Source organism: Terrapene carolina, unplaced genomic scaffold (genome assembly GCF_002925995.2).
Source record: "Terrapene carolina triunguis isolate 2854851 unplaced genomic scaffold, T_m_triunguis-2.0 Scaffold89, whole genome shotgun sequence".
Lineage (NCBI taxonomy): Eukaryota > Metazoa > Chordata > Testudines > Emydidae > Terrapene > Terrapene triunguis.
In genome coordinates, this window is record NW_020664440.1 from 21,134,017 (window position 1) to 21,147,077 (window position 13,061).

Here is a 13,061-nt window from a genome sequence, read left to right on the forward strand (position 1 = left end):
GGAGGAGTTTCGGCTGGAGAAGGGTCCCCAGCTGCTGGCTCTGGTGGAGGATGCCTTCTCCAGGCAGACAGATGGACTGCAGGCCCAGTGGCTGATCTCTCTGAGCAAACCCAATGAGAATGACAAGCACCTACTAATGACCTTGGCAGGGGAGCAGGGTAAGTGTTGGTAGAAAAGCGGAGTGGTGGTGGGAGAACTGGGAAGGGGTGTATCTGGCTTCAAGATTGTTTTCCAGTGGAGATTTCCAGTGATGCTGGAAAGCGCTTTCTCTGCCCTGTTACCCCCAATTTTTCTCCTGGTTATAGTGACATAATCTCTCCTGCTATACAGTACAATGCTGCCTCTGTTAGCTATACCTGGTGATTGCAGGCTTGTCGATGTGTACATAGAGTATAAGCCTCTTTCCCACCACACACCATGTTACCTCCCATGTACAGTCCTGCGGTGGTTTTCCCTCTTGCCAGTCACATCAGATTCCAGCTTCTCCTCCTGACCTTCAAGACTCTGCTCTCATCTTTCTCCTCCCTTCACTCCTTCAGGGCCTCCTGCTTCACCCCCTCCCTTTTTATCCTTGCACACATTCATCTTTGTGCATTTTTCCCCATGCTTGCCTCTGTGCCTCCCTCCCTCTTCTGCTGCAGAAGGTGAGATCGTCTGCTTTTTGTTCAGATCTGCAGAGCCTGCCAATGCTACCCAGTGAGGGTTAGAAGAACTATAGCATGTCCATTGAAAAGCAGTCCCAATGGGAACACTCCAATCAGCTGGGGCTGTCTCTGTTCTGTTGTCTGTTTAGGGTATAGGCTTGATGGGGAAGGCCCTATAACTGTGAATCATAGAATAGAATATCAGGGTTGGAAGGGACCTCAGGAGGTCATCTAGTCTAACCCCCTGCTCAAAGCAGGACCAATCCCCAACTAAATCCCCAAATGGCCCCCTCAAGGATTGAACTCACAACCCTGGGCTTAGCAGGCCAATGCCAGGGCAAGTAAGAAGTAATATTATAAAATACACCACAGATGTTGGGAAATAATGTTGATATTTAAGAGGTATCTTCTATGTGCTTGTTTAAATTAGTGTGTTTCTCCCAACACTGTGGACCATGCCATGTACCATTAAAAGGCTCTTGTAAGCACATGCAGCCCTAATGTAAACCTTTCTTTCTAGTGGAGGGGATCCCTTTGGGGACGAGAAGCTGGGCTGTGTAATGCTAGTAGCACAGCCAGGCTGGGCAACTGTCAGAAATGGAGTTCTGTGCCCAGTAAGGAACCCTGGAATCGTCAAGGACTGAATCATTTTCTGCTGTGAAGAATGAGGCTCTTGTTAGGTTCCCTCTCTGTTGCTGGACCGAACTGGAGAGGCAACAATTCTCCTTGGCCTCTAAATCCTACTGACAGGTGATGCTTTTCTGACTTGCCAGCTTGGAGAGTATCCTGTGAGCTATGTGGGAAGGAAGCCACTTGGGGGCCACTCAGTGATGGCTAGTGACTCCCTAGCAGGGAGGCTTTTGCAGATTTCTTTCTGCCAGGAACAAAGTTGTTGCAATATGCCTCCTGACAGTCAATTGTGTCATGCCTGGTAGGCTGCCTTGCTAGGGATCCCTGCAGAGCACAACACATGTCCTTAAGGATGCTGCAGGTCAGGAGAGAGGTGTATTGACAGAGCTGTGTAAGCACTCAGGAGTAGCAAGTGCTGCAAGTCAGGGCTGAAATGCATTGGCGGAGGTATGTGTGAGTAGCACAGTGCTTAGCCCCATGATTTTTGGATTCCAGTTATTCCACACTTTCAGTCGCACTTGCGTGCACCCGGAATTCCTGGCCAAACATTGCTTTTACCTCATAAAATAGTTTGTAAACTAATAAAACGTGTGTCCCCTTCTCCTCCACATCCTGCCCTGGAATTCCCAGGGAATGCTGATGTGCTGAATGCGTGAGCCAAAGCAGAGCATGTAGGGCTGACCACTTCTGTCTGGTTCTCTTCCTCTCACCAGGTGTTGTCCCTACAAAAGATGTCCTGATGGCACTGGGGTATGTTCAGAGGAGCTTAGCCGAGGTAAGAACCTGTCTGCTTAACCTACAGGCTGAAGGCAGCCAGTGTAATTAAAATGGGATCATGCTTCAGTCTAAGGGGGCTCTGAACCCTTCATAAACAAATTGCCAGAAGCCCCTATTCCCTCCCTGATGACTGCAGAATGATCAGATGTCAGTTCCCATTAAGAGTGACTGGCTATGGGGTCATCTGCTGTCTCTGGAAGGCTTCTTTGAAGTTGCTGTCCACACTTCGGGGATCCTGCATAGACCAATCCCTTCCCTGCTCCCCACACCACCATCTGCCAGGATGGGTTGCAGATTTTGTCTGTAGGATTTTTTTATAGAAAGATGAGACCGGAGATCTGTCCAGCTCACCGTATTGTCCACTTAGAGCTCTTCTTGCCAGTAGTTGCTCAGCCTCTGTTGAACAGTCCCGGTGAGTTCCCGCGCTGGGCAGAATGCCCTCCAGGGTTACTCAGCCCTCTGTTTCCTAGGGAAGTATTTTTTTAAATTGTTTTTGCCTGTCATCGTATTCCCTGTGTAACTGGGACCATACTGAAGAGCTGAACCTTAGATTTGCTCCAGAGCGGGGGGACACCTGATGAATTGAGGTGGCTGTGTCTCGCTTTCTTCCCTCCCCACAGTGTTCAGGCTTGCTTTTCAGTCCCCTCTGACATCACAGCCTTCAGTACTCCATTTCTCTCATTGACGGCACTATTCGAATTCCATAGCAGACTACAGTTACTCACCAAACATTCCCCTAAGAACCTTGGTGCCCTGGATGAGGAGCAGGGAAGAAGGCAAACTAGTCTATTTCCTTTGAGTCCACCCCTTTAGCTCATTGGACTTGAAGGCATTAAGAGCCTGATTCTGTTCTCATTTACACTGGTGGAACTATACTGACTTCAGTGAAATTACTCCAGTGTAAGTGGGTGAGAGCAGTCAGACCAGAATGTGTTGGCAGATGCATGTCTTCTCCTAACCTAACAACCCAGTGCAGCTAGACAAAGCAAATTAAGTCCTCAATGTGGTATTGATTGGCTTACACCAGAGAAAGCGCTAAAAGCCCTATAAGGGGCATTGCTGAAATTGTGTAAATAAGGTACCAGCACCCTGAACTGTCCTTTCCATGGAAAACATGGGAGGAGACTTCAAGGCTTGCTTGGTGTTGTTTGAGAGAACAATAAAGCTACCTGCAGAGATCCTACACAACTTACATTGTACCTCAGCACCTGTAATTCTTTCTCCAGCCGTATCAATAATGAAACAGACTCTTTATCACAGAGACGTTGCGTAATCATAAACTTGGAAGAAAGAGGGAGGATATTCTCTTACACTCTTCATATATACTATTGAATTGATACATAACCTTTTTGAAATCTGCCAAGTCACTGAGACCAATCAGCAATGTTCAGCTTTGTTTGCTGACATGCCGTTTCTAGCAGGCAAGGTTTGGTTTTGTTTTTTAAAGTTTTGGTATCATGCTTGTCTGGAGTGTGTGGCCTGGGGGAGTGATCACAGGACAGGGAGTCGGGAAATCCTATGTCCTAATCCCAACTATGACACTGACCTGCCATTGTGTCTGTGGGCAAGACCCTTAACCTGGGTTTCTCCCTTGTAAAGTGGGGCCTTACCTGCCACCAAGGAGTTTTGTGGATTGAAGTGAGTGTTAATGTGCTAAGATCATTTCTGTGAACACTCCATGGGTGTGTCTACACTGCAGTGGGGAGCAAACCTCCCAGCCCGGGTAGGCAGAGTTGGGTGGGCTGCACGAGTCTCCACCTGAGCCACACCTTCCACACTGCTATTTTTAGCGTGCTAGCTCGAATGCTGCTAGCACAAGTCTGTCTGCCCGGGATGGGAGGCTTGCTCCCAGCTATAGTTTAGAGACCCCATGTGTCTGATTGGCCTCTAGAATATTCAGTATCCCAAGTGGAAGCTGGTGGAGTGGGTCACTCGCGTAGGAACAGAATGCCAGTCTTCCATCGAAGGAGGTTTTTATCCAAAACTTTATTCCTGCACTCCTGTGAGCCCAAGTTAGAGCAAAAGAAACAGCAGGTTGGTGCTTAAACATGTAACGCCCCACCCCAGGTTACACTCAGCTGAGTGAGTAGTTCTGCCTCCCCCACAGGCTTTCCTCCCCTTTGCCCACTAGGTAGCTGTTTCTAGAGCATTTCCTCCCTCTGATTGGCCTTGAGCCACAGCCCCTGCCTTGCTACCCCACTCTGCACACCTATGTGAGCCCAGAGCAGGGATTAACACCTGGTGTGCTGGTTTCTTCCCACTGTCACTCCCTAGAAGGAAGATGTTATGACCTCATGGAAGATTTGTAGAGAGTATTAGACTGTGCTCCAACTGTGCAGCACAATCCCAGAGCGGATCCCACCAGTCTAGCTCTTGTCCCTGTTGGTCACAGTGAGCCTGTGCACACTGCCAGAGCTCTGGGATTCTGCACAGGACAGTGACTGCAGCTCCATTAACCCCCAAGTGGTTGAGCATGCCTTACTTTTCGGTTAATTTTAGATTGGCATCCAGAACTACTCAACCACCACAAGCTGCCAGTCACGGCCCAGCCAGACCCGCAGCGACTATGGGAAACTCTTTGTGGTGCTGGTCATCATCGGTTCCATCTGTGCCATCATCATCATCATGGGGCTTATCTACAATTGCTGGCAGAGGCGCCTGCCCAAGATGAAGAACATGGTGAGCACATGGAGGGTGGGGGAAGACATCTGGACTTGGCTCTTATCCCTTAGGATGGAAGGAGTGGTTCCTTCTCCAAGTCCACCTTTCCAGATGAGTTTGGTAGAAGCACCTGGGCCAGATCACCATGGGTCAATGGCCGTGTCCAGATTAGAATTTGGGACCCTGATAGTGTTCTCTTATTGGATCTAACCCAATAGCATAAAGCATAGCCTGCAGTGGGCCAGATCCAGCTTAAAGAGTTCTTCAGTACAGTCACCTCCATCTTTAATATGAAGGTGCTGCCTGCAGATCCCAGCATGCCATGCTCCATCTTGGTTCAAGCAGCCTGAGTGCATTGCATGCTGGCAACAATGTTATCCACCATAATTTACCCCTTGATATTAAAGTTATGACTTCAGGTGGCTCCATTTTATATAGAATAGGTGCAGCCTTTGGGCTCCTGGCATGTGCCACCTCCTTTCCACCACGAGGGCCAGTTGACCTTCACATGGGGCCATGAACAAACTCCATCCAGTCCTGTTCCCATGAAAACAATGGCAAAAATCTCCATTGACTTGAACAGGAGCAAGATCTGGCCCTGGCCTTGCGCCTCTACAGCATCGGGAGCTTTTCTCAGTTTCTGTGTCCCATACTGCCTCCTCCTCCTCCCCCTTCCAGTCACACGGCGAGGAGCTGCGCTTTGTGGAGAACGGCTGCCATGACAACCCCACCTTGGACGTGGCCAGTGACAGCCAGTCGGAGATGCAGGAGAAGAAGACCAGTGTGAATGGCGGAGGTGCCATCAACGGCCCCGACGGCTGGGATGTCCTGATCACCAAGCGGGCGAGTGAGGACGCCGGTGTCTTTGAGGAAGATACACATCTTTAAAAAGAGAAACAGCTTAAATATATGTCTATCCTATCTTGACTTAAGGACTGTGAGGTGAGGGGCAGCTTCTCAGGAACCTCTTATAGGGCTTGGGACAGAGCGACTCTTTCTTGTCGTGGTCCTGAGGCTGCGTCCGAATCCTGGAGCGAGAAGGGTCACTGTGAGTGGAGGGAGGCGGGTGGGGCGCTGGGGTATGTATGTGTATGTGTCTTTTGCTATCAGTAGCGCCAATGCTTTTTTCATCACTTTTAAATGCACTTACTTAGCTCTCCGGTAGCAGTTGAGAATGGCTGGGTTTGAGAAATAAAATGATGAGGCTAAGATGGACTCCAAGTGACTGGGGAGTCAACTCACACTGGGTGCCCAGCAGGGAGATGGCAGGCCAGACCCTGACCTCACTGGCTCCTGGAGCTGGAATCAGAATCTGTCCCAGCAGGTGCAATAGGAAAATCTGTGTCTTGTTCTGGATCTGGGAAGCAAAGATTCAGTTGATGTCCTGGGCAGAGAGTTTGCATTCTGTGCATGTATGAAGGTCAGATATTCTGTAGTTCCCTTGCTTTAGCTTCTGATGGGACGGGCTGTTGTGTTGTTCAGATGAAAACATTTTCCTGTGAGCTCTCACCCCTGCCTAATACCCCCCCAATCCCTTTTCGGTTCCACAAGCACCACGTTGAACCTGAAAAGTTTGAGCACTTTAACCTAGCCTGGTTTGGCTGGATGATTGCAGAGAATTCAGTGCTGCACTGCAGAGCCTCTGCTGGTACATCAGTGTGGGGTGGGAATTCACCTGAAAAGGACAATTACCTGCCTCCTGGCAGCTTGGGAGGTCACATCAGCAAAAGATCCCTTGTCTAAATCACAGAGTAGGAGGCCTTTTCTGCTCCTATCCCATTTTCCATGGTTGTGGCCTCCAGCTGTGGTTGATCTTGTGAGATGAACATACAGAGCAGCTAGGACATCTTAATGAAAGAAAATAAGATCCAGAGACTGAAAACGTCCCCCTTCCATTTGAGACTTTACCAGATCTGTTTCAAGGGAGAAGATTCTAGTCTCACTCACATCGGTATAAAGCAGGAGTAACTCCACTGAAGTTACTGCATTTAAACTAGTATAAAAGTCAGTGTGAGGTCAGAATCAAGCCTAAACGCCCATACGAGTGCTTCTCAGGCATGCCTTGGGCAAACCTTAAGGCCCCAGCTCCCTGAGGATGTGATAAAATGAACTTGAATATTCATAACTGTGCTCCCAACTCTGCCTAAATCATGATGCTCAAAATTACTGCTCTTTAGTTTGAAATGTTTTGTCCCTTTTTTCTCCTCATTGTTTCATGGACCTGGGTCCAAAATAAATACATAAGAAATTCCCCTCTTCACCCTGTTTTGCATATCTCCATTTTCAGGCTGGCTGGCTGCCTGCGGCAAGATGCTATTAAAGTTTGGTCTTTAAGGGAATAACTGTACAAAAAGATCCAAATGTATTTAATGAGGATTAGCAATTAACTTGTAATTCAAATCTATCTATCTATCTATCTATCTAGCTATGTCTGTAGGATGCTCATCACTGATATCAGAGTGCTGAAAGTGAGGATATAAATGATCTTGTTAATACAGATTCATTTTTGCATAGCATCTTCCATACAAACTGACTCCCAAATCAACTGAATTGAATAATGCAGGACTATAATCAGTTTATGTTATGGAATCAAGAACCACTATGTTTAAAATGCTTTGAGGTTCTTCAGGATGAAGAGATGCTATATAAAATGTAAGACATTATATGGTGAATAAATAAAACATTGAATTAAGTTATGTGTTTATACTGCACCTAGCACAATGGGGCCAACCTGCCTGTGGCCTTTAAGCAGCCCCACAGTATAATGTTAATAATATAGCTACTAATCCTCATTAAATATATTTAATATTCAGTAGCTACTATAAAAAATAAAATCATATTAAATCAAACATGGATTAGGACACCCACACAAAATACATTTTTCCTTTGTTGGTTTCCCTCACTTGTTACTTCAGTCCTGGGCTGCTTTGCCACTTTCGTTTCATATCCTCTCACCATGTACAGAGACAGCGGAGAGCTGATCAGCTAATACTCAAGCCCAACGGTGACATAAGTCACCATTTGTTGAGATGGCAGGGAGCCACCAAACTTTAAATTGTGAAAGGTTTGTCATCAAGGCTTATTAATTAGCAGCTCTAGCTGTGAAAGCTGCCAGCTACCAAGCTCTGGTGGCTTGCTACTCCAGTTCCTTATGGTTAGAGTAGCACCATGATTGTATCTCAGGAGGCAAATTCTGAGGTTCAGGAGCTCTCCAAACGTCTAGAGTGGTCTTTGGATGTCTGTCACAGTGGCCAGATCACTTGCTTCGGAAGCGTCTCAGAGGAGGTGTGGCTTGGCTTTGTAATCCCAGCTTGTCTCCAAAGGCCTTGTGGCTGATAGCATTTTACTATTAAAACTGAGAAATTTTTAAAATCTACCTTCCCCACTTAATTTACTATTTGCATTTGGCTGATCTTGGGGGGTGAAACTTCATGCATCAGTTACACTGCATGGGCCTGATCCTGCAATCCTTCCATGAGCAAAGAGCTCTTATTGACATCCATGTGCAGGATTTGGCCGTGTATTCCTAGTCAGTTTTACTCTGGGTCTTGTGTTTTGGGTTTCTAATGCTGCAAAGGGAGATTTAAAGGAAGAAAATAAACATTTGTTTTTTTTAATTGATTATTTGTGTAAATCATGGAAACTTTTCTGTTCATATAATTTTGTCACACTTTTATTTTTACCATAAACCCTCAGTGTTGGGCACCAAACTGGACAGAGGATAAGCTGACAGTTGAAAAACTTACTTCGCATTCAGTAAGGTTTCTTTGTAGTCCTGTCTGCCACGTATTAGGTTACACTGACACCTGGTGGCTTCTGGTAGTTATAGGTTAAATGAATAAAAAGGACAGTTTTCTCTTAACTGTGAATGCTCATTTTTCCTGTGATTTTTATTAGCACTTTCAATTGATAACCACTCACATCTTATTGATACTCTGTAGCTGTTGAAATCACTTGTGGTCAGAGGGTTCAGTATGAGGTGAAGTGAGACAAATGCTATGTAAGCACACCCCTGCTTTACCTCTGCAAAGCAACAGGGAGTTGATCTATTGTTCTTTGGGGTCACAGTGCAGAATTCTGAGCTGAGATCTATAGACAGCAGTAGATGTTGCAGTACACCACAGGACACGTACCCATAAATGAGATTCATCTGCATGGAAATAAAGGAGGTTTTTAAAATAGCTGTCTCTGGTGGTGAACAGCATACATGAAGAAAAGATGTGAGTTGGTGCTTGACTGGAGTGATGGGTAAGTAGGAAGGAAGAAAGAAGAATGGCTATCCAGAAACATAATGAGCTACAGCCTGTATGTTTGGTGGGGTAAAATCTAATTGGGGGGGGGGGGGTCAAAGTACAAGCCTCTAGCCAAATGTAGCCCAGGGGTGTCTGGAATGGGAGCTGTGGCCACCGTGTTGTTTAAGCTAGAGATGAAACCAAATGGATCAAGATGTATGCTAAGACTTGTCATAGCTATAGGCTACATCTCTAGGTGTAGAGTGTGGGGAAGGTATCCAGTAGCGAGCCAGCAATTATAGTTTGTAAATTGCCTTGAGAACCCTCTGGATGAACAATGCTGCGTAAAATGTAGGATATTATTATAGAAGTTATTAGAATGATTATTTTGAGAGCAACAATGGATCCTTTTTACCCTTTGCTGCTTGTTCTCTGTGGCAATAACCTGTATCCTGTCCACAGACAAAGTTCCCGGCAATACAGCAGCAAGAGTTTCTCCTGTGCAGTGGGTTGGGGTTCATGGGCCTGACTTTCAAAGGTGCTGAGCACCCTCAGCTCCCATTGCATCAGTGGGAGCAGTGTGTGCTCATCACCACTGAAAATTGGGCCAATAGCCTCTAGCTTAGACAGCAGTGAGTGTTCTCAAATTCATTGTTCCTGCTGGACTTGGCTGCAGCAAGCCACCCTTTGTATTTGTTCGGGGCCGTGGCTGAAGAAAGCTTAGGCTTGGTCTACACTGAAAAGTTATATTGGCACGGCTACATCAGCCAGGGGTGTAAAAAACCTAAACCACCACACCCCTCTGTGAGCAATATAGCCATGCCATCAGATCCCCCCCACCCCCCGGACACAGCTATGTTGACAAAAGAGGGTTTCCATCAACACAGCTGGCTTTCCTGGGGGAAGTGGTGTTCCTACACTGACAGAAAAACTACTGTTGGTGTAGGCTGTACCTCCAGTATGGAGCTATGCCAATATAGGTATGCCAGTATGGTGTCTGTAATGTAGACACACCCTGAGAAGCCCTTGGGGCTGACCCTTAAATGGGCAGGATTGTGGCGGTGATTTGTTTATTTATTAAACACAATAAAAATACCTTCCGGGTGTCTGAACACTTAGTAGGGTGTGAGAATCCATGTTTGATCACCCCGGCTTCAACTGGCTTCTCTTGCATCTGCATACAGACATTTACATACACCCGTTGTCTTTACAAAAAATAAAACTACCCAAATCTTAGTTCCTCTAAGATGAAATGATTGTTACATTAACTAACCCTCAAAGCTAGGTACATTGTTTCTGCTCTTTGATCCTTTTTATTCAAAGGCTTGGCTTCTAGGGGATAGGGTGGGAAGATACCTACTGGACCATCCAGTCTAACTCTCATGCCTCAAACACAAATATATGGCTCTGTCCATACAACTTTGCCTGGAACGCCTCTCATCCTATAATTCCTTCACCAGGCAAAGGGATTTTCCTATCTGCTCTGCCACATGGCTTGGAAGGTCTGACTTCAGTGGGTCTCTGGGTGCTGGTAACATTAACCCCTTCCCTGCCTGTATTCTGGGGGATTATGATCATCTTCTGCAGCAAATGCACAGTCTGGACTGTGGTTTGCATTGCAGCTCTCGTCTCTGCTCTCCTGTGTTCTCACCATTCCACTAAATAAACTAACTTTACAATGGTTACTTCTTTGTTTTCCTTTGCCAAAGTACAGTGTTAGCTCACCCCTTTCAGCCACCCCAACACCATAGCCTGGGCCACCAGAAGCTGAGAGATGCTGCTTCAATGTCTCCACCTGGTCTCTTTTTCAAGCACAGCTGTAAACTAACGTGAAGAAGATGTGGGAGTGACTTTAATTCTTGTGGGAGTGACAAACACAAAAGGTAGAGCCCAGGCCCACTACAGAGCAGAGAGGCAGCTGTTCAGCAAACCCCTCTGCGCTATTCTGCTAATACAACTTCTGCTTTGGCTGCAGCATCACAGGGGGCCTGAACCTGTTCACGTAAAGATTGATATTTGTATATTGTTGGGGTGGCTTTATGGTGTGGACAGATATCTACAGGACCAGGGATTAGGATGATCCTGTAAACTCCTTTCCAAATCTATTTCAGGATTTCAAACGGGATCTCCAGAATCAGAAGGCTAATGGAGAAATCTCTGTGGCTCCCTGTCTCACTGGCCAGAATGTACAGGTTGAAAATTTTTTACCAGGCACCTATTAACCAGAGGGCTAACGTTCCTAGGCAGAGTCCAGGATAAAAGATAAGGGAATGGGACACATCAACACAATCTGTGGAAATGTTCTAGTGAGAAGCCCATTCAATTTACTCCCCACCAGGTGGGAAGGGAGAAGGTGTCACACTTCCTCCCAGGGTGCTGTTCATGGATCCTATGCAGGGGCTCTATCTTTTGTATGGGTCTCCAGCTCATAGGTGGCTGATAAACATAAAGCCTTCCTCTCCCACGCGTGGAAGTGCTGCTCTCTCAACCCCACCAATGTTCCCAGCCTCCTATCTACTGGGATGGAAGAATAACTATACTATCCCTCTTCCAGCCTCCTGGCTGCTAATAAGTACAGAGTGTCTCTGCTAATCTATTGTTCCTTTAGCTGTCTGCCTATTATTCCTTACAGGGAGAGTCTATATGGCACTGCTCTTCCTCAGCCTTTAGTTTTTGGGTCATCCTTTCTCATGAATAGCTTCAGTGTCTGATCCTGCTCCGGGCTTTCTAAAGTAGCAGTTGCAGAGTGAAATTAACATAATTCTCATTAATTTCCTTGCTGCATACTGATCTGAATAGCAGAGCACTGAAACTCACCACAAAGGTGTTAACATCAAACTGATGCTTCTTGGGAAAGTTATGAGCAGGAGCAGAGACACTGGAGCTGCCTGTGTGCAGACTCAGGAAAACAGAATTCCGTGGTCTCATTTGAAAGATTTTCTTCTAAACCAGTGGTGCTCAACCAGGGGTACATGTACCCCTGCGGGTACACAGAGGTCTTCCGGGGGGCACATCAACTCATTTAGATATTTGCCTACTTTTACATCAGGCTATATAAAAAGCACTAGCAAAGTCAGTACAAACTAAAATTTCTTACAGACAATGACTTGTTTATACTGCTCTATATACTATACACTGAAATATTAAGTACATTATTTATATTCTAATTGATTTATTTTATAATTTTATGATAAAAATGAAAAAATAAGCATTTTTTTCAGTAATAACGTGCTGTGACTTTCTTGTATTTTTAGTAGGGCTGTCAATTAATCGCAGTTAACTCACGCGATTAACAACAAAATTAATTGCAATTAAAAAATTAATTGTGATTAATCGCAGTGTTAAACAATAGAATACCATTTGAAATTTATTAAATATTTTTGGATGTTTTTCTTCATTTTCAAATATATTGATTTCAATTAAAACACAGAATACAAAGCACAGAATAATAATAAGGCACAGAATACACAGTGTTCACTTTATATTATTTTTTATTACAAATATTTGCACTGTGAAAATGATAAAAGAAATAGTATTTTTCAATTCACCTCATACAAGTACTGTAGTACAATCTCTTTATCATGAAAGTGCAACTTACAAATGTAGGGGTTTTTTGTTACATAACTGCACTCAAACAAAACAATGTAAAACTTTAGAGTCTACAAGTCCACTCAGTCCTACTTCTTGTTCAGCCAATTGCTAAGAGAAAGAAGTTTTTTTACATTTACGGGAGATAATGCTGCGCACTTCTTAATTATGTCACCTGAAAGTGAGAACAGGTGTTTGCATGGCACTGTTGTAGCTGGCGTCGCAAGATATTTACGTGCCCAATGCGCTAAAGCAGTGGTTTTCAAACATTTTTTCTGGTGACCCAGTTGAAGAAAATTGTTGATGCCCGTGACTCTCAACAGAGCTGGAGATGAAGGGTTTGGGGTGTGGGAGGGGCTCAGGGCTGGGGCAGAGGGTGGGGTACGGGGGCAAGGGCTCTGGGTTTGGGGGGGCTCAGGGCTGGGGCAGGGGGTTGGGGTGCAGGAGGGGGTCAGGGCTCTGGGCTGGGGGTGCAGGCTCTGGGGTGGAGTTGGGGATGAGGGGTTTGGGGTGCAGGAAGGGGATCCGG

At 45.7% G+C, this 13,061-nt stretch overlaps 1 protein-coding gene across 1 annotated transcript in view; it reads left to right on the forward strand.

Moving 5' to 3' along the window:
• PODXL2 (podocalyxin like 2) overlaps window positions 1-7,127 on the forward strand; it is a 42,437-nt gene extending 35,310 nt beyond the window's left edge. The window contains exons 5-8 of the mRNA XM_024220649.2: window positions 2-158; window positions 1,988-2,049; window positions 4,551-4,730; window positions 5,391-7,127. Of these exons, the coding sequence (XP_024076417.1) occupies window positions 2-158; window positions 1,988-2,049; window positions 4,551-4,730; window positions 5,391-5,600 (609 nt within the window). The 3' untranslated portion in view covers window positions 5,601-7,127. The remainder of the gene's footprint in view (window position 1; window positions 159-1,987; window positions 2,050-4,550; window positions 4,731-5,390) is intronic.
• The last annotated feature ends 5,934 nt before the right edge of the window (window positions 7,128-13,061 follow it).